The sequence below is a fragment of the Callorhinus ursinus genome, unplaced genomic scaffold, assembly GCF_003265705.2.
Source record: "Callorhinus ursinus isolate GAN/ISIS: 27379988/994484 unplaced genomic scaffold, GSC_fseal_2.0 scaffold17, whole genome shotgun sequence".
Lineage (NCBI taxonomy): Eukaryota > Metazoa > Chordata > Mammalia > Carnivora > Otariidae > Callorhinus > Callorhinus ursinus.
The window spans coordinates 17,515,600-17,541,676 of NW_027397079.1; the positions used below are offsets into that span (position 1 = coordinate 17,515,600).

Below are 26,077 nucleotides of genomic sequence, written 5' to 3' on the forward strand. Positions count from 1 at the left end.
TTCAGCCTTTCACTGTGTAATGAATCAATCATTCCACTTGTTTGTTTATAACTATGACACATCATTTGTTTTCCAATGAGAAATCTTCAAAAGGTGTAGGAAAAAAGCAATTATTTTGTGATACTCATTTGCAATAAAAGTTTGCACACTCTTTCTCCACTTGAATACATTTAGCATTTTTATTTAAAATTACTGCCCTGCCCCATCCCTGAACCATATTCTTTAATTAACATGTAACTCTCTATATGTTCTGTATTTCTTTTCATAAGCAGAATTAGAGACCTATTCAAAAGGCTGATAGCATATGAGCTCATAAACTAGAGGCAACCTCTTAGAAGTGCAAGTTTTCTCAACTATGCTGTGTTTCTAGGCGTCTGTCAAGAAGGAAGCAAACATGAAAATGAGTAAGACCTTAAGCAGTGCGTGTATATCTTGCTAGCAGTGCTTTGTATTTTAAACAGAGTCCACTTTTATTAGGTTATTGTTGGTCATTAATGGAGAGGGTTTGCACTTAACCCTGTGTGCTACATCATTCGAACTATCCACAAGGAATATTCTGGCTGTACACAGTGAGACTATAATCCTTCTGTATTCCTTTCTGAAATTTTGGTTCAGTAGTCCATATATAATTGCATTGAGGCAGCTGTTGAAATATGCCATATAGTAACTGGCCACAAATAGCCACTCTGGGATCCTGGGCTCCATGCTGACAGGGTCTGAAGCCACAGCGAGACCAATAAAGTTGAGAGGAGCCCAACAAATGGCAAAAAGGACAAAAACCACAAACATGGTGACAAAATTCCTGAAGTCCTGTGGTTTCATTTTGGGTTTATTGTCAGGTTTCACCCTCCATCTGACCTGAAGAACCAGGATCCATATTCTTAGGTAACAGAAGATGACGATGGTCATAGGAACTATGAAATGGAAAACCACTACGGCTATGGTGTATGCTGAACTGATAGACTGTGCAAAGGTGCAGGAGTAGATCCTTGGGTCATACTGCAGGGTTCCGGTATGCAAATTGGGCATGACTGCCACGAGCGTCAGCATCCATATCAGGAACACGTGGCAGAGGGAATTCTTGTTACTGTACAGCTTGTCATACTTGAGACTGTGGCAGATGTAGCAGTAACGGTTAATGGCGATTCCAGTGATATTGAATATGGAGGCAATGACACTGAGACCCATCAGGAAGCCACTGATTTGGCAGTGCAAATAGCCCAGATTCCATCCATTGTTAAATATAGATGTCAGCACCAAGGGGTATGGGTAAACAGCCACCACCAGGTCTGCAACTGCAAGGCTCACCACAAATATATTTCCTAAAAGAGAAAGGTTTAGGAAGTACAGGTTATCACCAGTTTTATATGGATTGCATTGGTTTTCTTTCTAAGTTATTATTTTTTTTTAAAGAGCTGTTTCTGCACTGCCGGTAACCTGGCCTCACAGCCACTGCCATATTATAACTGAAATGGAGGCCGTTTTCATCAGGAAACAAGCCCACTGTTGCCCTTGTCAAATCAATTCTGTTCGCAAATTCCTGCATTCCTAAGACAAGGCATAGGCCATGTTCAAAACTGTTGTTTTTCAAACTATTTGGTTGCTGTTCTTGGACAGCAATGAATCCTTGACCCTTGGTACAATAGTTAAGAGAAAAAGCATTTTTTCATCGACTGTCTGGGCTAGAATATTGACTTCACCCCTTCCTAGCTGTCTAACTGGGACAAGTTATATTATCTCACCAAATGTCAATTTCCTCTTCTGTAAGATGGGGTAAATGATAGTACCCTCTTCATAAGGCTATGATGAGGACAAATTGAGGCAATCTGTGTCAAGTGCTGAGCAGCATCCGTCACATAAGTGCTCAATTAATGTTGGTATTCTACAACACTCTCACCTCAATCCAAAGGAGAAGGTAGCAATACTTCTAGATTTCATAAAGAACTTACAGTATAAAAATTAAACCCTAAATATTTTCTATGTTAATATGATAACACATTTGAAAGTATAAAAACAAGGAACTCTAATCAAATTTTCTGAGATAGTCTGCAAAGTATGTTCTTTACTTTTGTAGCTCATTTGCCTTTGTTTCTTACTATTCCTTCTGTCTTCAATGGCTCTTCTAATTTTTAAAATGCTACCCATTTTCCCAAATCCATCTTAAATGGAAATGCCTCAAGCCTTCACTTATCTGCCCAACTACATGGAAGACCTTCCTCTTTCGCAGGCTTCTAAATCACTTTATTTAGACCACATTTAATTTAGATTAAATTGCCATAAATTTCAATAAAACCTTATTAAGTGCATTCAATAGGTACTGGATAAACAGGAAAGAACAGAGAGGGATCCTGTGATCCTCAAACTGAGAAAAAATTGAAAGAGAGAAAGAAGGGTAAGAGTATGTGTAGAAAAAGAGGTAGCAAGGAATGGAGTGAGCTAGGAACAAGTGGGGAGGAACATTCCAGGAGGAGTCACCATATATTTTGCCTTTTATTATATTTATTTGTAAACTTACGTTTCCTATATTTCCATACCATAGTACCCTAAGAGTGTGTCCTGCGTGTAATCGGATCTTGAATAGTGGTTCCCAGTGAGACTTGCTCAGATGCTTGGTGGCAGATATTAAATTGTCATCTCCCAATATCCGAAATAAAACCACCTTTGTATTTGAGGTTCCTATTTGATTAATTTTATTCCACATCCCTCCAAAAATTGCAAAGAAATGAAGTAAAAGAGCAGTTGTGGCTAAAAAAAGGGAAGGTTTTGGCATATGGGTAGGAATTTCAGATAGATTGTTGTAAAAACAATTTCTTTGAAAACTGGTTACATGAGACCAAATGAAAGCAATAAAAACAAATTTATTTTTCCCCACAGAACAATTTCAATCACCAATGAAATATTTAAATTCCAAAGTGGGCTTGTTTTAATGAACTTTTAACTCAAAATGCATAATAATTAAAAAATACTTACATGAAATTCAGCTACAAATTATCATCGAAGCAGTCCATTTTTACCCAGAACGTCATGATGACAAACTGACATAGATTTATTTTTAGAGAGCTTAAAAATAAGATCAAAAACCATGTCATAGATTTCTTTCATAGCTTTAATCCTCTGCTCCATTTAGTTTATGGCAATTATGCTTCTTTTTTGTTCAAGTCAATTAATGTAAATTAATTAAATCATTAGTTTACTTTTTTTTGAGCTAATCCCCTTTTACAAGTGTCTGGAGGAAAAAAAAATTAAGCCATAGACTCTACTACACAGATGTGGCTCTCAGGTAACTCAGGTGGAAGCTTTATCATATCTGCGGGGGTGTGTGGTGGGGAGGAGGGGGAATGATAAGAGTAATTAACTTCATCATGATATTATTACACATTATAAAATCATCTCTTCTACTTCAGCTCTGTGTACCTCCAGATAGATGGCGATCTACCCTTTTTACAGGCATCCAACAGTCCCTACAACCAGCACAGCAATGCATTCTGAAACTTAAAATAATTTCTGTTCGGGGCGCCTGGGTGGCTCAGTTGGTTAAGCAACTGCCTTCAGCTCCGGTCACGGTCCCAGGGTCCTGGGATCGAGCCCCGCATCGGGCTCCCTGCTCGGCGGGAAGCCTGCTTCTCCCTCTCCCACTCCCCCCGCTTGTGTTCCCTCTCTCGCTGTGTCTCTCTCTGTCAAATAAATAAATAAAATCTTTAAAAAATAAATAAATAATTTCTGTTCATGGCTAGCAATTCCTTTTCTGTTGGATTTACTTCCAGTCCTTACCGCAGAGGAATTCTGGACTCCGAGGATGTTAAGATTGAGAGGAATATTAGTGATCATGCAGGATAATTCCTACTTTTTAGAGATGAGGAAAACAGAAATACAGAGTTAAATTGGATGAAGTCATACAATTAATGCAAGCCTGCAACAATGCTGTTTTGTTGATGTTGCTCGGTGCATTTCCTTAAGAAAGTTCCTGTGGCCAGAAATACGCGAGTGTTGGATATTGGGCCCTCTGGCCAGGCAGGCCCGGGCTTAGAGCCTCTTCAGGCATAATTCCAAAAAGGCATCTTAGAACCAGAATGAGGGGAAGGGAAGGCCGTTCAAGGTCTGTCTTCTGGTAACAAGAAGAAACAGTTGACAGCCTCACAGTGACGAAAGACACAAGCAAATTATAAAATGCTGAGCAAACATTCATTCTGGTGAATAAAACCTTAAATTGTAAGGGAAATATGGCACAGATACGAATAAAATCACTTATTAGATAGCTGAAAAGTTGCCTTGTCTAAACTGCTTCCTTCAGAACTAGTCCTGGGACTTTCCTCTGGGAATGACCAAAGCAAGGAGCCATTGCTTTTCTAAGTAGTTCTCTTCTTCTCACCATCTTCCCATACCTCAAGCCATTATCAGTGCCCATGAGGGCAGTGCCCATCTGAGATGTCTTTCTCCCCCTCCAATAAGACCTGGCATCGAGTTATATCTTTAAACAGAATGCAGAGTGGATTTATATTGCACGGACTAAGCTGAAAGGATGTTTGAATGCAGGGCTCCAGGGTCACGTTCCCTAGCAGAGACAAGCTGCGTGAGACGTTAAGACGTGGAGGTGAAGGGCAGTCAGGCTCTCTCCGCCCTCCAAAGCTCGGTGTGCAGCACCAGGTACCATGGCGGCTCTGGCTCTTTGACTCCTATCCACTGGCCTGCAGTGATGGCGGGGGTGAGGTGGGGGGAGGCAGGGGGGCCGGGAGGTGCAGCGTATGCCCACAGCTCTTGCTCCTTCTCTGAGCTCCACCCCGGCTTGGGGAAAGTGAGAGACTGACAGGAATTCAGTTCATCCTCCTGGGTTCCAGTCCTTCCTCCAAGGTCCTCCTTGCTTTCCGTGTTGACATCCATCTTTTCTTCTCAGCTGCCTTATCTATGGACTTGAGGCTTGTGATGGTTAATTTTATGTGTCAACCTGACCAGGTCATGGGGTGCTCAGAGAGCTGGTTAAACGTTACTTCCAGGTGTGTCTATGAGCGTGTTTCCAGAGGAAATTAGCATTTGAATAGGCCTGGTAAAGTTGTTGTCCTCTTCATTGTGGCGGAGCATTATCTAACTCATTAAGGGATTGAATAAAACAAAAAAGTTGAAGGAAAGGGGAACTCACTCTCTCTGCCTACGTGGGCTGGATACCAGTCTTCTCAGCCTGTGAACTGTAACTGACACCATAGGTGCTCCTGGACCGTGGACCCCCAAGGGATGGTGTGATCTGAAAGATCTCTTATAGACTTTGTATTGTCTGAGCCACCAGATCATAAAGTTGGCATGCACAGCATCAAATAGAAGTGATATAGACAAAATCTGGCTCAAGTATATACTGATGGCACAAGTAAATTGCATGAGCAAGTGTCACAGATGCCCATGGCCCACATTCCTTCATCATTGCCCCCCTTTTCTCAGCCTGCGCCTATGGCCTCATGAGAAGTCCCCTTTGGTCAGTTAATAAGGAAGAAAAAATCTTTTGGCATGCTTTACAGATGGGTTTTCATGATAGGCTGGCGCTGCCCAAAATTAGATGTTGTAGCACTAGGGACAAGGTCAAATCCAGAGACAAGGATAAAGGAAAATCCTCCTAGTGCAGAGAACTTTGAACAGAACTTCAAACTGGTTGTTCATTTTGCCTGGACAGAGCGACTGTCACAGGTACGTGTTCACATTGATTCATGGGGAGTGGCTAATGGTATAGCTAGACAGTCAAAGGTTGGAAGGAACAGGTTTAGAAAACTGGTAACACAGCAATCTGGAGAAGGGGTAGGAGCATACACCTCTCGGGATGGGCACTGAGTGTGAAGATACTTGTGTCCCATACGAACACTCACCAAAAAGCAACCTCAGTAGAAAAGAATTTGGTTTTGTTTTGTTTTGTTAGCAGAAGAGGATCTTAATGTCACAACCTGTGGACATTAATCTTTCCTCGGTCACCACTGTCCCTGACCAATAAGCTCACAAAGTTATCATGCAGCAGAAATTTAGAAATTACTAATGGGCCTAGCCACATAGACTACTACTCATGAAAATGATCTGGTTATAGCCACTGCTGTCCTGACGAATGCCCAACCTGTCAACAACAGAGACCAACACTGATATGGCACCATTCCCCCAGGAATATCAGCCAGACAATGGTGGTACATTGATTACATTGGACCACTTCCATCATCAAAGAGGAAGTACTTTGTTCTCAGTGGAACAGAAGCATATTCTGGATATGGATTTGCCTTTCCTACCCTTAATTATTCACCAATCTGACATCCATAGAATTATAGGGTCTTTGTTTATGATAAAAACATTGCTTCTGACTGAGGAACTCAATTTGTAGCAAGTGAAGCAAGGCATTGTGGTAGAATGGCTTATGAAGGTTTAGTTTCAGCACCAGCTGAATGAGCAGAGGGTAATGTCCCCCAGGGTGTAGTATGCGTTATAAATCAAGGACTGGATTCAGAGATCAGAAAATCAAGGGTGGGAATGGTCATTTTTCCTCTCATAATTATCCTAGTGACACCCTAGCAAAATATTTCCTTCCTGTCCCCACAACTAGGTTCTGTTGTTCTAAAGTCTTGGTTTCCAAGGGAGGAATGCTCTACCAAGAGACATAATAGTGGTTTCCTTAAACTGGAAGTTGAGACTGCCACCTGGCTACTTTGGACTCCTCATTCCAGGGAATCCATACACTAAGCATGGGGTCACTGTCCAAGTGGGGTGATTGATCCTGATTATCAAGGGAAAATTGGGTTGTTCCTACACAGTAGGAGCAAGGATGTATATGTCTGCAGTGCAGGAGCTCCCTCCCCTGGAGTGCCCCAGTACTGCCATGCCCTGTGATTAAAGCCAATGGAAAACGAAGCATCCCAATCCAGGCAGGAATGCCAATGTGCCGGAGCTTTAGGAAGGAAGGTTTGAGTCACCCGGACAGGCAAGAAATCTCTCTCCCCATCTCACACTGTACAAAGTTGGGGCCTTGAGTTTGTCTTCATCAGCACGTTTCTATGGCTCTAGCTATCTAGAGTAACAGTTGAATCTGTGTGATGATTTCACCTGAGGAGAATTCATTTCCTTGTGTGGGCTCCCCTCAAAACTCTGGCTGGGGGGTGCCCATTACTATGGCAAGCTGGTTTCTGGGTTGTTTCTCACATCCTGTGTCCTAGGCGTTGGAGTAGATGCTGCCAATACCTTTTCCAAGTGCCCTCTGCCAGGCTGGTGCACTTACTACTGAATTTTGATGAGTGTTGGGTGCTTCCATTTACTTGCAGCTGCCTCCTCCAGAGAATTGCCCTCAGTTGAGTAGACAATGAATGACCAGTTGACAACAGAGTAGAAAAGGCCAGTCCCTTCACCTTTAGTGGTTGCAACTTTGTGGTCAGATTTATAACCAGAGGCCTCGGCTTATTGGATCGGGCCAAGTCTAGGCTTCGCCTGAGATCCCATCCTTGCTTGACGCTTCCCCTGCCCTAGGCAGCTTCTCTCACCCACTACAGGTTCCTCCTGAGAGCACTCCCTCAATAAAGCATGAGTAGCAAAACTGCCACCTCCCTCTCAGGTTCTGTTTGTAGGCAACCTAAGGTGGACCTTCAGCTCTGTGATGAGCTTACGTGGTTTTCTAAAGTCACCCACTTCTTAGAACAAAAGAGGGACTACTTACAACGTTATCTTACAGAAACAAACCAACCAGCGGAAGTTCCAGACTTAAATGCCTTTTGGTCTTGCTTTTTAATCTTTTCGTCCTTGCTATTCGTACGCATGCTTCTAACATCAAACCAACATGTGACTCCACCCATATGCGTAGAAGTCTGTCTCCCTCTGAGACCTCTTGAGGTCCAGGGCTCTGACAGCACCGTGCCTGGCACACAGTAGGTGCTCGGGAATGGTTTGCTGGATGAACTTAAGTCTCTAAACTCCACTCCATACAAAAGTAGAAATCAGTTGCTTTCTTTGCACTTATTTGCCAGGATGTTATTTTTTTTTTTTCAACAGGCCAGGATTCATTCCTTCTTTCATTTTAGCCTGGACTTGAACTTGGAAAGCAAGATTAGAAACCCACGGAATTATTGTTCATAACTTAAAAAATAAAACCCTGGGATGCCTGGGTGGCTCAGTCGGTTGAGTGTCCGACTCTTGATTTCAACTCAGGTCGTGATCTCAGAGTTGTGAGATCGAGCCCTGCATCAAGCTCCACACTGGGCATGGAGTCTGCTTGGGATTCTCTCTCTCCCTCTTCCTCTGCCTCTCCCCCACCACCACCACTCCACTCGCACATGCTCTCTAAAAAAAATAATAATAATAACAAAATAAATAAAACCCTGACTGTGCCTGAACTGTGCCCAACATCAAACAGAGATAAAGACCAGTTTAAACAGGAAAACTTTGGCTAGTCTTGAAAACATTTTTCATGTGTTTTACATAGCAAATCCACAGACTCAGATCTAAAAAATTTGGCTTAAGGAAGAATCTCTTTATTTTGTACATCAGAGCTCACAGGCAATGTCTTACATTCTTAAATTTCAAAGGACTATATTTGAGAAACTTGTCTTTGCAGATTGTTAGAGGCAACGTGGACCTTAAGTTTAGAAACAAACACATCTGCATTCAGATCCTGGCTATGACACTTGCTAAATGACCTTGGGTAAGTCATAGCTTCCCAGAGCCTCAATCTCTTAATATGTAAAAAATCAAGATAATAATAATAATGACCATGGTGAGGGGGCGCCTGGGTGGCTCAGTCGTTAAGCGTCTGCCTTCGGCTCAGGTCATGATCCCCGGGTCCTGGGATCGAGCCCCGCATGGGGCTCTCTGCTCGGCGGGAAGCCTGCTTCTCCCTCTCCCACTCCCCCTGCTTGTGTTCCCACTCTCGCTGTGTCTCTCTCTGTCAAATAAATAAATAAAATCTTTAAAAAAATTAATGATGACCATGGTGAGGGTTTGAGAGAGTGCCTAGAACACCTTTGGCTTTGGGTAATTACTCATTCCTTCTCTTCCACCGTGATGGAAACTACATGTCGTGCTTCTCAGAAGGCTCCTCCCCTGGTCAGATGGCCCCGGCTGGAACATCTCTCCTGGCAAGGGCTTGTCCCTCCCCTAAGGCCTGTCCTCTGGCAGAGCTTTTCCTTTGGGGAATAAGCCTCTTCGTACCCTCCTGTCCTTCTCGCTATCAGCCCTTCCCTCTCCCTTCACACGTATCAGACAAGGCTGTCCCTCTGTTTCCTTCCCCCCTATTTTAAATTTATCTTCCTATAATATCTGGGTTCTACCCACACCACGTTGCTGAAACTTCTCTCCGGTCATCAGTGCCATTCTTACTGAGCCTTCTCTCAGCCTTCATCCTCCTTAAAGTCCTGAAACATGATACCCTATCCATGTGACACCTGCCCACATATTACCACCCTGTGTGAAGAGTGGAAGATGCTATGCATGGGGTACTGAGCACATCTAAGAACCTCGCTCCGCTGCCTCCTTGAGCCCAGTTGCCTCCCTGGCTCTTCAGTCTCTGTATCTCCCTGTCTTCCCTGACCTACTCCCTAGCTTGGTGGTGACTCCCTAACACTGTCAGCATTGTTGATTTAGGGGTTGTCTTGACTGTTCTGTTACTGTAGCGTATGTGCAATAAAAGAGGCTAAGAAAACTTCAGTATATAATAAACTAACACACATAACCCTATTGCTCTAGTTCAGTGTTCAGTCAATTTTTAAAAGTGTGAAATCCTACCAGGAATTCTTCTCATTTTCTAGATCTGGTTACTCTTTCCTCAGAAGGGTTGTTTAGCGGGATATTTGTAATATGTAAATCTCCACATTACAGCCAGATTGATTCAGCCTTTCATCTCGAAGCTAAATACAAACTACTGATGTCTATAGGGAGCTTGGGAAGATGGCAGAGTAGGAGGACCCTGAGCTGACTGCGTACCACGGTTACAACTAGATACCATCCACATCCAAGTCAGTACATCAGAGAGCAACCTGAAGGCTGCAGAACAGACTCCACAACTAAATATGGAGAAGTTGCATCTGAAAGGTTAGGAAGGTCAGAAAGGCAGAGAGAGGCTACCTGCAGGAGGGAGGGAGCTGCATATATGCAGAGGGCAGAGAAATGGGCCCTTGCAACAGGGAGCTCACTCGGGGAAAACTAATCTCCATAAGGTTTGGCTTTAAAACCAGAGGGGATGAATTCCATGAGTTTGTAAAACCAGTGAGACTTGGAGCCTGGGGCTTTAAAAGTCAGCCGATTCAGCACTGGGTGAGCCAGGAGGGCAAGTGATAGCCAGATGGCCACCCTTAAAGAGACAGCAGCCTGCATGAAGAGGCAACATAACAATAGCAGTTTATACAACACTGGGGGCAAACAGGAGAGATCTGTTCATATTAATTTTGGAGCATGTTGGGGGACTTCTTTGAAAACAAGGGAGTTGGCAGATGCCACTTTCCTCCTCTGCCCCCCAGCATAAACACAGAGCCACCTACAGGAGGCAGGGCTTCACACACATGTCTAGCTTCAGCAGAGGGCTCAAGGCAAATTTTATTAAAGCTGGGCACATGCCCTACCCCACCAGCAGGGCCACAGCTGCCACTGGGTCCAGCTGCTGCTGCATGCCTACTAGTGCATTCCCAGCCATTGTCGCACACGGTGCCCAGACACTGGGTGCATGGCTACCTCCACACACCATGCCCCATACCCAGCTGTGCACTCAGCAGACAGCCACTAGCCACCACTGTGCTTCAGTGGATCCAGCATAGAACTAGTGGCCCAATGCAAATTTTGCTAACACTGGTGCCCCACTCCCAAGTTCCCTGCAGACATGCACCCTCAGAGCTGGCTGCCTGGCATGCACCCTCAGAGCTGGCCAACCAACAACAGGCAAAAAGCCAGTGCAGATTACTGCATGGAAAGGAAAAGTGACTCAGACACAATAGGACATAAGCAACACACTTAGGTCACTCTCCTAAAGGGCCAGGTTCTGGTGAACAGGGGACACTGCACTGTAGGGGACTCCAGGACCTCCTCTTCATAGTCACTGCCTTCAAAAGCAGTGTCATAGCTGGCTTTCTTCACACAAAGAAACAGACACAGAGAGGCAGACAAAGGGAGGAAGACATGAACAGACTCTTCTCCAAAGAAGACGTCCAGACATCATTGGTTTTTTTAAATACCTAAACGTGTTAAACATTGTACTCTGCCTTAGAAGTAAAAATATATTCACCCATCTTAATTCTACCCAAATACTAAATAAAAAAGAGTTTATTGTATTTCCCATTATGTTATATTTAAAGCACAATGAACTTTAAGCTTAGCAATCCCGTAATTCTTACAGTATTAGTAGTGTCCTAAATTAAAAAGTGAGGAAATTAAACAAGTAATTTGCCCAAGGTCATACCCATTGGATGGCAGAGTTACGATTTTATACCAGGTCCTTTGGTTCCAGAGCCCACATTATTCAAAGGGTACATATCACCCCAAAAACTTGAGTCTATAATAGAACTAATTTTCCATGGATAAGGATTATTTTGTATATAAAATATATATAAAACAACTTTATGTATGTATAACCTTTATGTTGTATATAAAACAACTTTATATATGTATAATCAATATAAAATATAACCTGTTTTGTAAATAGGCTTTTTAAAAAAACTTATGTGGTAAGCGGCACCTGGGTGGCTCAGTTGGTTAAGTGTCCAACTCTTGATTTTGGCTCAGGTTATGATTTCAGGGTTGTGAGATCGAGCACTGTGTCAGGCTCCACACTCAGAGGGGAGTCTGCTTAAGTTTCTCTCTCCCTCTGCCCCTCCCAAATGAATAAATAAATCTAAAATAAACCAGTTTGTGTTGTAAGAGAATATAATACCTATACACACAGCCCAAAACTGAAAATAGCTCAAGGTATTCCAAACAAAAATATAGGAAATAATTAAAGGTAAACTAATAGGATGAATTAAATAACAAAGGCATAAATGAAATTGAAACTATTTTTTAATTGGCAAATAAAGCTCTTAAAAGTAAAAATTAAAATTTAAGCCAAATCTTAAAATAAGAATGAATTAACTGGAAGAGCATTTGTCTTGCCACAGAACTCTGTTCCAAGCTCCAAAATTATCCCAGACCTGGCACGGAGGAAACATTCAACAGGCATTTAAAAAAAAAGGCGGGGGGGGAATGAATGCATGAAGGATAAAAGCACTTTATCATTTTCAAGATCACATAAGAGAGTTTTATATTTTGAAATGTGTTAAGAAAATTATAAAAGAGGAAATACTAGTTACTGATTAAAATATTTATCATCTTCCATTTAAGAAGTATGTGAGAAAATGTTTTAAAATTTAAGTTAGCGGGCTGGTTGTCAAACCTCCAAGTGGTATTTTTACAGGCTATATTACTTTCTTCAAAAGATACGGAGCCAGTGTATTATTTGCCAATAGCTATGCTTTGTCTCCATTATTAACAATTATTTTGAAGCTCTCTCCTTGATTCTGCCCCATGTGTGAAGTAGCTTTCATATTTCCCTATTTATTACCTATTCTTTCATCCTGATATTAATACTAACATCTTTTGTGTATTTTTAATTTGAATTTTAGCTATACTGCAAATAAGTTTTTTAATTATTTTAAATTTTTTTTACTTTTAATTGAAGTATAGTTGACGCATAATATAAGTTTAGGTGTACAACACAGTGATTCAGCATTCACGTATATCACAAAATGCTCACCAGGATGAGCGTAGTTACCATCTGTCAGGCAGTATCTTTTAAAACAACTCATGAGTACTTCATCTACCAACCAAGTTTCAAATTTCTCTCAAAAAATTTTTCTGCTCATGTTTGTAGTCTTAAACCTTTGTATGCCATATCTTATTTTTTATTTGAAAATAAAAGAATTTTAAGTGCCTTGATTGAAAGTAATCTCTTTGAAAGTAGGATCCATGTTTTACACAAGCTTAGCACATTGTCTTGTATTTTGACAAACCAGCAAGAATTTGCTGACAATTTATATTCCATCTTATACTGTAGGTATGCAATAAATATTTATTTAAATGAATATTCAGTAAGCTCCAAAAGTGCTCCAAGATCAGAGCAGGTAATCATCCTTTTAAACCAGAAGCTCCACAACTCAAATTCAGTAAGTAGCCTGAAAAATATTCAGCACAAAGATTTGTTTTTCTTTTTCTTTTCCCTTTTTCTAAAACTAATGCCTTCAATGTGATTGCCAAAAGTGGATTGCTCTATAGAAGAATAGATCTTAGAGCACCTCAACCAGAAAATCCAGAATTTTATTCCCCAATTGTAGCATCATTGAATTTCACTGAAATTTCCTGAGATGTCACATAGAGCTGTCATGTGTCAGGTCAGCTTGGTTAGCCAACCTATCTGAAAGGTGAGAAAATTAGGATGCTGATTAAGGAAGCATCTTTAGACTCTTTAGGAGAGTGGATGATACTGATGATACCATGCAGAGTTCTGAGCATGAACAACTGCTTCTTTAAAAGCAGTTAATTGGGGCATCTGGGTGGCTCAGTCAGTTGAGTATTGGACTCTTGATTTCGGCTCAGGTCATGATCTCAGGGTCCTGGGATTGAGCCCTGTGTCAGGCTCCACACTCAGTGGGGAGTCTTCTTGAGATTCTCTCTCCTTCTCCCTCTGCCCCTCCCCCTACCTGCTCACGTGCGTGTTCTCTCTCTCACTCTCAAAATAAATAAATAAATCTTTAAAAAAAAATAAAAGCAGCTAATTGCCTCTGGTGGCCTAGAAAATCCTGAGAGTGTGTGTATTTCATTTTTATAAAATAGGACATTTCTGTCAGCTAGGCAACTTAAAACTCCTTAGGAAAAGGGAGGAAATTCAAGCCACCTTATAAAGACCTTAGTTTTCACCTCAAATATTCCAATTACTGTTTTTTTAAGGATACTAATAAAGAATGAGCAGAACAAGGTCCAGAGACTCTATAGAGATTTAAAATGACTTCCAAAGCAGATATTTTTCAAAACAGGTATTTTTTTCCATTGGAGGTATAGTTGACACACAATGTTACATTAGTTTCTGGTATACAATACACTGATTCAGCAACTGTATATGTGATGCTGTGCTCACCACAAGTGTAGCTACTGTGCGTCCCCATACACCATTACAGTACCATTGGCTACACTACGCTGTACCTCCCATTCCCCCCACCCCCCTCCTCTCTGACAACCACCAGTTCTCTGTATTTATGGGTCTTTTTTTTTTTTAAGATTTTCTTTATTTATTTGTTGGAGAGAGACACAGCGAGAGAGGGAATGCAGGGGGAGCGGGAGAGGGAGAGGGAGAAGCAGGGTTCCCGCTGAGCAGGGAGCCCTACGCAGGGATCCATCCCGGGACCCTGAGATCATGACCTGAGGCGAAGGCAGACACTTAACGACTGAGCCCCCCAAGCGCCCCTATGGGTCTTTTTCTGTTTTGTTTGGTTTTGTTTGTTTGTTCTTTTTTTTTTTTAGATTCCACATATAAGTGAAATCATATTGTGTTTGTCTTTAACTTATTTCACTTAGCATAATATCCCCCTAGGTCCACCCATGTTGTCACAAATGGCAAGATCTTATTTTTTTTATGATTAATATTGCATTGTGTGTGTGTGTGTGTGTCTGTATATGTGTGTGTGTGTATATATATCCAGATACACTAAATATTCTTTATCCATGCATTTGTCGATGGACACTTAGGTTGTTTCCACATCTCAGCTGTTGTAAATAATGCTGCAGTGAATATGGGGCATATATCTTTTCAGGTTGGTGTTTCTGTTTCCTTTGGATAAATATTCCAGAAGTGGAATTGCTAGATTATATGGTAGTTCCATTTTTAAGTTTTTGAGGAACCTCCATACTGTTTTCTACAGTGGCTGCACCAATTTACATTCCCACCAATAGTGCACAAGGGTTCCCCTTTCTCCGCATCCTTGCCAACACTTGTTCTTTCTTCTTTTTGATAATAGCCATCCCAACAGGTATGAGGTGATATCTCATTGTGGTTTTGATTTGCATTTTCCTGATGATTAGCAATGTTGAGCATCTTCTCATGTGTCTGTTGGCCATCTGTATGTCTTCTCTGGAAAAATGTGTATTCAGATCTTCTGTCCAATTTTTTGTTCAGATTGTTTTTTTGATGTTGAGTTGCATAAGTTCTTTATATATTTTGGATATTAACTCCTTTTTGGATGTATCATCTGCAAATAACTTCTTGCATTTGGTAGGTTGACTTTCAGTTTTGTTGATGGTTACCTTCTCTGTGCAAAAACTTTTTATTTTGATATAGTTCCAATAGTTTATTTTTGCTTTTGTTTCCTTTGCCTGAGGAGACACTCCTAGGAAAATGTTACAATGGCCAATGTCAGAGAAATGACTACCTGTGTTCTCTTCTAGGATTTTTATGGTTTCAGGTCTCACATTTAGGTCTTTAGTCCATTTTGAGTTTATTTTTGTGTATGGTGTAAGAAAGTGGTCCACTTTCATTCTTTTGCATGTAGCTCTCCAGTTTTCCCAGAACCATTTGCTAAAGAGACTATCTATTCTCCACTGTATATTCTTGCCTCCTTTGTCATAAATTAATTGATCATATAAGTGGGGGTTTATTTCTGGGCTTTCTATTCTGTTCCACTTATCTATGTGTCTATTTTTGTGTCAGTACCGTACTGTTCTGATTATTACAGCTATATATTATATCTTGAAATCTGGGATTGTGATACCTCTAGCTCTGTTCTTCTTTCTCAAGATTGCTTTGGCTTTTGTGGCCTTTTTGTGGTTCCATACACATTTTAGGATTATTTATTCTCGTCCTGTGAAAAATACTATGGTGTTTTGATAAGGATTGCATTGAATCTGTAGATTACTCTGGGTAGTATGGACATCTTAACAATATGAATTATTCTAGTCCATGAGCATGGAATATCTTTCCATTTGTGCCATCTTCAATTTCTTTAATCAGTATTTTATAGTTTTTGAAGTATAGATCTTTTCATCTCCTTGGTTAAGTTTATTCCCAAGAATTTATTCTTTTTGGTGCGATTGTAAATGGAATTGTTTTCAATTCAGATATTTTCAGATATTTTTCAAATCAGGTATTTTTGAAAAACAGAGCCATCAGGTGTTAGTAAGAACTAAATGCAGGAGGTGTAATTTAGGACATTTTACCTTTGGGTAACTTTCAGAACTGTCAAGAGAAAAATGATTGTGCTAAGCTCCATCTTATCTGTGATTAATTTAATGCTAAAAACTGCTACTTTCTTATGAGATGAATAGCTGGAAGATCCAAAGATCAGATCTAAATTTAATCATGTAGACCCCCAAATCAATTATGTATTTAGGAGTCTTAATCCACTGTCATAAGGTTTCGAAGCAATTCTGAGGATTGCTTTGGCAAATTTGGATAAAATTTAGAGTTCGATAATAATAAACTACACAGACCAGGAAAAAAGTCATGAAACTTTAAACAGTGGCTAAGAATGCAAGGGGAAAAAGTCAAGAAAATGCCTTTAAAAATAAAAAATTGCCTTGAATAAATAATTTCAAATCTCATGAAGAGCTATAGGAGGAAAATGTCAACAGTACTGACAAGAACTCTATCAGATTAAGTATTATATTAAACATTGACTTTGTTAGCATGAAATCATTTTCCAAGTCTGTACATACAGTTAGGTCATAACTTTTTGAATGGTAACATACTTGTCTGAGAAAGTTATTGCAGCTTCCAGAGCTGATTCATTTTAAATTAGAGAACAGCTTGGATATTGAAATAATCAGCCTCTCAAAGGCTGGATATTGAAACAGTCAGAATCTTGGTCCTACTTGCTGTGGAGAGAAAATGTTTATTATGAGAGGGAAAATGGTGACACCAGAGAATTTGTATAATTTCCATAATGCTGGAAAAGAGAATTAGATTCTGACTGATTTCACTTCTTACTGTTCGTATTGTCCACTTACTTAAAAAATACATTAAAAAATAATAACAAAAACTAATTATAGAATATATACTAATAATAACATAATACCATTATTTCTGTAGTGTTTTGCAACTTCAAAGCGATTGGTAGACAGGATGGGCAGAATCTAAACCCTGTGAGAAGAGTACCCCACTGGACAGATGGAGAAACTAAGACTTAGAAAGATTGAGTAACTAGATCCCACACATAGTACAAATAAAGGTATTGCAGATATGAAAGACTCAGCCTGGGTCTGATTTTAATTCCTGTGCTCCTTCCACTGTCACACTGGGTTGTGTGCTGGAGTAAGAAATACTGATCATTTATCTGTGAATTTGGGGTTTTAGTTTTTTTTATCTACCTGAGGAGGTTTTTATAAGGACGAATAAAACATAATGTGGGAAAATGCTTTGAAAACAGAATCACTCTATGTACATAAATACAAAGCACTAGACATTCCAAATAAGTTATTTTTCTACTTCATCTACAGAAATCGGATCAAAATAGCTGTCTGAAAAGTAAACCACAAACTACAATTTCACCAATTGCTTACTTTAATTTTCTCAAGTTTGAAAAATGTTTCAAACAAATCAATAAATTTTTAAAATAAAATTGGATGGAAAAATTAAATTCCTTTAACAATTTGGGTTAGGTTGATAAGGGTGCTATAAAATACTCATAATTTTAAGTGGAAATGTTCACCAAAAGATGACCAGTGGCTTTTGCAAAATCAGTTATGGACCAGAACAATTAAAAAAAAAAAAGACTTAAGTTTTATCTCAAAAGGTTAAGACTGTCAATGAATACAGCAGAGCAGATTGTTGAGGAATACTGTCTATCTGTTGTAATTGCTCATGCCCCAGAAGTGAGACCTTTGTCACAATTCTATTTACCTTATATCTGATGTCCATGGATATTAAGTGAATCACAGCAAAGCATTACTTACAGTAAGAAGAGACTATAGGATGCAAAATGAATCTTTATGAAGAAAGATTTTGAAAGGATAAACTGCCTTAATAGTATTGTCCAAAATGCATTTTCTTTTTCTTTTGGGATTTGGGCAATTGGTTCATATACAGATATTTTATTTTGTTTTATGTTTTTGGCTTTAACGATCCCACAGAACACTGGTTTTTAAATCACCAGTAAATCATGTTACTAGTCACCTTTGGACCTCAATAGAGACATCGTGAATTGATTCTACAGGAGACATTGTCTGATTCTTTATTTTATAATGTGGTGAAGGGCTTATCTTCCATCCACTTTTGAACACCTAAGTGAGAGTGACGTGCTCACTCGAGTGAACCCCCCATGTTCTTTAGATGTGTGTCGTCACAAACGGAATGGCCAGGCTGGCTGCCAATTTAGGCTGTTTCTCCTGAGTAGTTACATTTTGAAGGGGTCACTGCAGGCCTGGAAGAGCCCATCTGACCACAGGATCGCTCCCCCGAGGAGGAGTGTTCACTCACACACACCACACGTCAGCTCATCATCAGTGTCCCCACCTCATCCTACCCAAACTCACAAAAACTGCCGAAGTTCCAGAGGACCAACCCATTGCTTCTGTGTAGTTGGTTACTTCATTCTCTTCCAAGAAGGGAGAACTACATGGGAAATTTCTAAAACTTGCGTACATTTCTTGGGAAATAAAACAGGGAAACCAGATGTCTGTTCCTGCAGAGGTCTTTTTCTCTAGCAGATATGAGACAAGTGACCCAGATAGTTTAGGACAAGTGAGGCACACTTTCATGAGCACACCATTTCCTAGGTTTGTGATGTCTGTCATCACTGCATGTGTCTGTGTCATTGTACCCACAGTTCTTATGCTAGTCACTTTCATTGCGTTCTAATCTCCAACTCCATAGTGAGTTTAATAATCATGTAAACACAAGGATACCAGAATCAAAAAGGACTCCAGATTTTGTCCAACCCCATTATTTTAGTGATGTGAAAACAGTCCAGGGAGATGATGATTTATCTGCAGTCGCAAATCCATTCAGTAAAGATCTGGGGTCCAGTTTCTGGATCCATTCTCTCTACAAACTCCTCCCACACTTCCCTGGAGGATCTGGTATGTTTGTCCCCAACACAGGAGCCCTCGACTGTGAGCAAATGGGTATACTTATACTTGTTTCCACCCCATCTCTGATGCTAAACCCACTCTATCATCATGTCTTGCCCCTGAGTTCTGTCCTGACATTTCTAAGTTAGGAAAGGAAGCTTCTACCTGTCCCTTCCACACCACTCTTCCTCATTCTCACAGGATCCCACAAGGGTCAGAACTTAGAACAGGGCAGCTTGATTTCAAGAGCTCATGAATGTCCTATGACCCAGCAATTCCAAATATTATTTCAGCCATATTGTTGGTTTGAATAATTTTCTGAGCCAGCCCTGAAGCCAAATACCGTATCATATATTCTTTAAGACACTTATAAGTGAACTTCTAGAATAAAATATGTTTGTAAGTTTGGGACTATCTTTTTTGCTGATGCACAACAGACACAATTAGGAAACATACATATGTGACCTCTACTAAGAGATCAAATCTAATGATGGTGATCAAAAGGTATTGAAGAACAGGGACTAAGAAACAATGGGGAAGAAGAAAAGAGAAGGCAAAGGAAGAGAAGGAAAGAGAGCAAAGAGAAAATGAAAGCCAGGATATGGTGAACAGAATGGCGAAGGGCTCCGTCAAGGCAGCTATGAGGACATTCACTGGGGCCTAGCCTGGGGTACGAGTGACCAGATGGTGAGAGTGGCCATGGGTCATGGAGAAAGCAGTGAGCCTCTGCCTTTAGTATCGAGCAATGGCTACAGAGAGAGAGAGAGCCAAGTTCAATACAGACAACCATCTGCTTGCGGTTGGTAAAAGAGAAAAAATGGACATGGGTGGTTTCCAGTACTTAGATTGGGCATAAGTTCTCGTTCAAGTTGTGAGTAATAATACTACCAACTAGCAACAGCCTCATTTCATTTCTCAGAAGTGATGGTCACGTGTACATACATAAGGAAAAATACATCAAGCAGGGTCTTTGTTTTGTGCACTTGACTGTGTTATGCCTCGATTTAAAAACAGCCTTTTTTCAGTAGGCAAGCATGCCTGAGACTATAACATCTTAAAAATAGCCCTGGGGTGTCCCTCAGATCTCTGAGACCCTAAGTCCATGTTGTCTCCATACTCTTTGCAGCTTCTCTGAGTAGAAATGCAGGATGGAGAGAGAGAACACTCAGTGTAGGCCTGAAAGAAACAAGGGCAAGCATTTTTGCAGCTAACAAGAGTTACACTCAAGCACGTAAACACAGTGCTGACGCTCCAGTCTTATGGTCATTCTGGGGAACTTTTTATATTATTTTATTTTTTTACAATACTGAGAGTCTACCCCACTGTGTACCAGATTTAAAAATAATAAACTACTTTAGATAGGTAACTTTCTAAAATCTTATGGCCCTGTCTTCTTAAAAAGAACACACTGGATGTGACTGGACCTTTCCTTGAATGCTCAGGATCACAATTAATAAATACATTATTGGACTGTGTGTTTTCAGGAGCAGTTAATGGTGAGCAGTTATTTGCTTTACAACTTGCCTCCCAAAGGTTGTGCTTGTTTTTAAGACCTGCTTTTAATGAGTCTATTTCAACCCATGCTGTTTGCCACATGTGCTGTTCCTTTAAATGTGTCAGTCATCCTCCTAATTTATGACAATCTGGACACTAGGCTCACTCTGTAGGGTACTCTAAAAACAAATCAGCTATGGGAGAAAGCCTGTTATTTTTGCTGATTTTCATTTATTGGCTGTATTCTAGATAGGTTCGATTGCCAGATAATTGAATTTTGAATAGAATAGAATAAATAGAATTTATTTTTTTTAGTAAAAGTTTTAGTTAAGCATGATGTACATAGAGAAAAGTACACAAATCATAAGTCTACAGTTCAACTGTTTTTAACAGATTTCAACAACAAAAAAGGTTGTTTGGGAGTGCCTGGGTGGCTCAGGCTGTTAAGCTTCTGACTCTTGATTTCAGCTCGGGTCATGATCTCAGGATCCTGGGATTGAAGCCTGTGTCCAGCCCCACTTCAGGCTCTATGCTCAGTGGGGAGTCTGCTTGAGATTCTCTCTTTCCCTCTCCCTCTGCCCCTCCCCACGCACAGTCTCTGGCTCTCTCTCTAAAATAAATAAATACATCTTTTTAAAAAATTAAAGTTGTTTTTGGGACACCTGGATGGCTCAGTCGGTTAAGCGCCTGCCTACAGCTCAGGTCATGATCCCAGGTTCCTGGGATGAAGTTCCACATCGGGCTCCCTGCTCCACTGGAAGCCTGCTTCTCCCTCTGCCTCTGTTCCCCCTAGTTGTGCTCTCTCTCTCTCTCTCTCTGACAAATAAATAAAATCTTTAAAAATAATTAAAGTTGTTTTTAACATACCTTTGTTAGGTATACCTAGGAGAAAAGAGCACATAACATTACCTACTTTGTCCTTTTCAAAATATGCATCATTTTCCATATGCAAAGTATTTTTCCCATATGTGTGAGGCTAAGAAAATAGATATTTTCTCTATCTGACACATGTACAAAATAGAGGCTTGGATCACTGATTTCTCAGATCACAGAGTAGAGAGCAAGGATATTACTCCTAGTGTTCCAGTGCAGGAATGTTCCCATTACTGTTGTAATGAAATTTACTCAGAAGGAGCAAATATGGTAGTATCAATATCTGGTATCAAAATGAGCAGACATTCTGCCATCACCTAAGAGCCTGGTGGGTGTTTGAAACCTTGTCTTCTCTGATTGACGAGTGCCCCTGACATACAGCTCTTAAACATTTTGTATTTCTTCTCTGGGGAGTCGAATGTCAACATGCTCTCTTGAGGGAGGGTGGGGGCATAAGTAACCCTACCATTATACCAGATCTCCAAAAGAAATTTCACAGCTTACAATGCCTTAGCATTCTTATTTCCTTATATCATTTCTTCCGTTCTCTTCTTTGCATCTTTTATCCCTAATGCCAACACAATAATTTAACTGAAAGGGAAGGATTGAACAATCATAAGAACTTTCGATAACCATCCCAAAACTCATTGGAATCAGCTATTTCTCTCCCTGTTTCAAATTACCATCCATTCTAGAAAGCCTCACATGGTTTGAATTGGAATGGTGAAACATCTGAATAAAAAGTCCCAATTATACAAATATGAAAGTTCAAAAGCTTCACAAACTAAAGCTCATTCCAAGTCTCCCATTAGCTACAGAAAGGCATTTTATAGACTGCCCTGCTGAAAAATTGCTTAGCACATAACAGAATACAAAATACAAAGTAGTGTGGAAGGTGCATTTTTTACCATTCTTTTTCATAAAGCAGAAGAAGTAGAATTATTTTGGGCATGTGAATATTTTTTTTTTAAATGAAAGTTCCTGCAAGATTCAAACTTTCCAAGTGCTGCAATTGTTGCTACTAACAGAGCAGAATGAGCTCTAGGGACAAGCTCTGTGTATTTTAACCCACCACTTAGGGGATGTAGGACCAATCTTTGTCTTCAGTTCCTCCTTTGTGAAGAGGATCACAGTGGCATTTCCCACCACAGGGCTTCCCCGAGAATTCAGTTAACATAGCCTTTAGAACTGTGTCTGGCCTGCAGAAAACTGCTTCTAGTGCCAGAAGGAAAGGAGCCTCTTTTTTGTTTGTTTTTACAAGGGAACAAAGGAATGCATCGGACAGGTCAAAGCAAAAGTCCTATTATCAAATCCTAATCTAAGGAATTAAAATAAGCAGTAATGCAACATGGAGATTGCAAAGCAGATTAACCTGTCATAATAGAGCCAGCTCTCCCGGACCCCAGAGATAGAAGGTACAGTGGACATTGGCAAGAAATCAGCCATGATGAAAAAACAGGCTTTCCCCACAGCTTCGCTCCTGGGTATGAGACAGATAATTCTTTTTTTTTTTTTTTTTTTTTTTTAAGATTTTAAGTAGTCTCTCCACTCATCGTGGGGCTCGAACACACAACCCCAAGATCTAGAGTCGCATGCTCCACCCACTGAGCCAGCCAGGCGCCCCAAGACAGATAATTCTTATACCATGCTCCTAGCACTGTGTTCTCTCCTACCTTCTTTTTCTTTTTTTCACCCAATGTGTTTAAACTAGACCAAAAGCAAAACCAATTCACCCATTTCTCTCATCAATCTATATCTATGAGCTTGTTTTTCTATTTTCTTAGATTCCACATCTAAGATTATATGGTATTGGTCTTTCTCTGATTGATTTCACTTAGCATAATGCCCTTAAGGTCTATCTGTGTTGTCACAAATAGCAAGATTTCATTCATATATATATAAGCTCTTTATGTATGTATGTATATTTATGTGTTCATATATGTATGTGTGTGTGTGTATATATTACATTTTCTTTATCCAGTCATCTGTTGATGGACACTTAGGCTGTTTGTGTATCTTGACTATTGTAAATAATGCTACAATGAACATGGGGGTTCAGATAGCTTTTCGAGTTAGTGTTTTTGTTTTCTTTGAATAAATACCTAGAAGTGGAATTCCTGGCTCATAGGGTAGTCTCCTGGTTTTAATTTTTTGAGGAACCTCCATATTGTTCCACAGTGGCTGCACCAGTTTGCATTCCAGCAATTTACAACAGTGCATATGGGTCCTCGCCAACACTTGTTATTTCTTCTTTTTGATAATAGTAATCTGATGGGTGTGAGGTGATAGCTCATTATGGTTTTGATTTGCATTTCCCTGATGATGAGTGATATTGAGCATCTTGTCATGTACCTATTGGCCATCTGGATGTCTTAAAAAAAAATGTCTATTCAGGGGCGCCTGGGTGGCTCAGTTGGTTGAGTGGACAACTCTTGATTTCGGCTTGGGTCCTGATCTCCGGGTCCTGGGATTGAGCCCCTGAGTCCTCTGCACTCAAGCAGGGAGTCTGCTTGAGGATTCTCTGGCTCTCTCCCTCCACTCCTCCCCCGATTCAAGTGCACTCTCTCCTCTCTCTCAAAAAAAAAAAAAAAAAAAAAAAAGTCTATTTAGATCTTCTGCCCATTTTTAAATCAGATTTTTTTTTTTGCTGCTGAGGTGTGTGACTTCTGTATATATTTTAAATATTAGCCCCTTATCAAATGTGATTTGCAAATATCTCCTCCCATTCAGCAGGTTGCCTTTTCATTTTGTGGATGGTTTCCTTTCCTGTGCAGAAACTTTTTAGTTTGATGTAGTCCCACTTTTTTTTGCTTTTGTTGTTTTGGGTTTGGTGTTAGATTTAAAAACTCATCACACAGACTGTGTCAAGGAGCTTACTGCCTATGTTTCTTCAAAGAGCCTCTTCTTGAAGGCAGAATTCCTCTAGTTTAAGCCAATCATATATGAAATGAGGTTATTAAATGGACTAACTCAAAATCAGTTCATGTTAGCAGGTGACAATGAAGTTACTTCTTAAGCTACTCACTGTCCAAAGCATTAAAAGGAAAAGGGGGGCCCTCCTGGGAGAAAGCTAAAGAAAATCACAGCATTGATCAACTAACTACCTTAGAACAACAACAACAACAACAACAAAAAATACTGCTTTTGACAAACACGAGTGCATGGTTCTTCCCCCTTGTCACCCCCACCTCCAAAATGTCAGCTTCTAAATAACTAGGCACCTAATCATCTCTTAAAGATCTGAACATCCAGTGTCCTATGGAAAATCATCCCTGGCCTCCCACCCAAGAGAAACCAATTTCAATTCATTGCTTGGAGGATAAAGTAAGTTTAACTCAAACACAAAATTAGTTTTAGTAGTATATTATATGTAACTATACTCTTTACTGTAACATTTTTATTTTTAAAATGGAAACTTGTTTAACTTGGAAGAGTAATAATCATGTTTAGGAGCCTTGGGAGTCTTTTTAAATTGCACGCTAAAAACTGAAAACTACTCCTGACAACAAAACCAAAGTAAAGCTGCTCATTTCACAGGCTTATTATTGTCTCCTATTTTAACCAAGTTGGGGGAAAAATTATATGTAAAAGCAAGCAGCTGATAAGTTCATTGACCTGATTTGGAAGGACTTCTTGAACTTTCAGCAACCTGTATCTGATGTCTCTCAAGCCAATAAACCTCAGAAATTGATCATTGTACAGTGAGGTTTTCCCCTAAAATAAAGAGAACCTGACTCTGGCAAAGTGTTCTACCCCTTAGGGACTTAAGACTCCTAGTTTCATTGTGGGGGGTGGCAGGAGGGAAAGAAAAAAAAAAAAACTTACACAGGTTAAAGGAAAAGGAAACTCACAGGCTTCTCCCTGTGGTGGGAAAAAGAACTCAAAGTTCCCAGTTTTTTTTTTAAGAAAAGTCGCTTTTTTAGAAAAAGCTAATTGACAGCTGAGGAGAGGGTTGTGTTCTGGAAAGTGGCCCGGGAAAGGCGGGGAGGCGGCCGCCGGGTGAACGTTGGGGGCTGCCCGGCCCCGGGAGGGAGCCCCTACCTGCGTTCCTCAGCTTCTTGTTCCAGCACACGGAGAGGATGACCAGGAGGTTGCCCAGGACGTCCACCACGATGGTGAAGATGAGGATGAAGGCAAGCGTGCAGGCCACCCACGAGGGTCGCGGCCCCGCGCTCTCCCCACTGCCCGGCGCCCCCTGAGAGGCATTGAGCAGCGTGCTGCCATTGCCCCTCGGGGTCCCTCCCGGCGCACCCCACCGCCCGGCCATCGCGCTCTGGGAGCGCAGCGCCACCCCTTTCACCACGGCTTCTGGCTCTCCGCACCTCTCCCCGCGCCTACGCCGCATCGCAAGTGCTCCTTCGCCGCCGCCCTGCCCCCTCCACCTCCTGCCCGGCGGCGGGACTCGGCACCTGCAGCCCCAGCGCCGCCCGGTGACACCTGGCATCCTCCTGGAGGCTTCTCGGCCTTGGGGCTCCCTGTCCCATCCCCGCAGCCCGTGCTGACAGCACCCCCGCGCGGGGCGCCTGCACCGTGCGCCGCCTGCGCTCTAGCCGGGCAGTGAGTCCAGGGGGGCCAGAGGTGAAAGAAATCAGGGAATTTTCTCAGGAATTGCACCACTCCTGGAATGGAAATCATTCCCTCCCCGCCCCCCGCCGCCCCACCCCCACCCCACGGACTGCAAAGGCCAGCCAGAATT

General features: G+C 41.0%; 1 protein-coding gene and 1 long non-coding RNA gene across 2 annotated transcripts in view; one reads left to right on the plus strand and one right to left on the minus strand.

Annotated features, from left to right (window-relative positions):
- Positions 1-26,077, plus strand: part of LOC141374348 (uncharacterized) — a 248,275-nt gene that overhangs the window by 202,213 nt on the left and 19,985 nt on the right. The gene's annotated exons all lie outside the window — the stretch shown is intronic.
- Positions 207-25,672, minus strand: MTNR1A (melatonin receptor 1A). Its single transcript, XM_025885908.2, has 2 exons — positions 25,423-25,672; positions 207-1,322 (listed from the first exon to the last, which is right to left on the minus strand). Exons 1-2 carry the CDS (start codon positions 25,646-25,648, stop codon positions 454-456), a joined length of 1,095 nt encoding a protein of 364 aa, XP_025741693.1. The 5' UTR covers positions 25,649-25,672; the 3' UTR covers positions 207-453.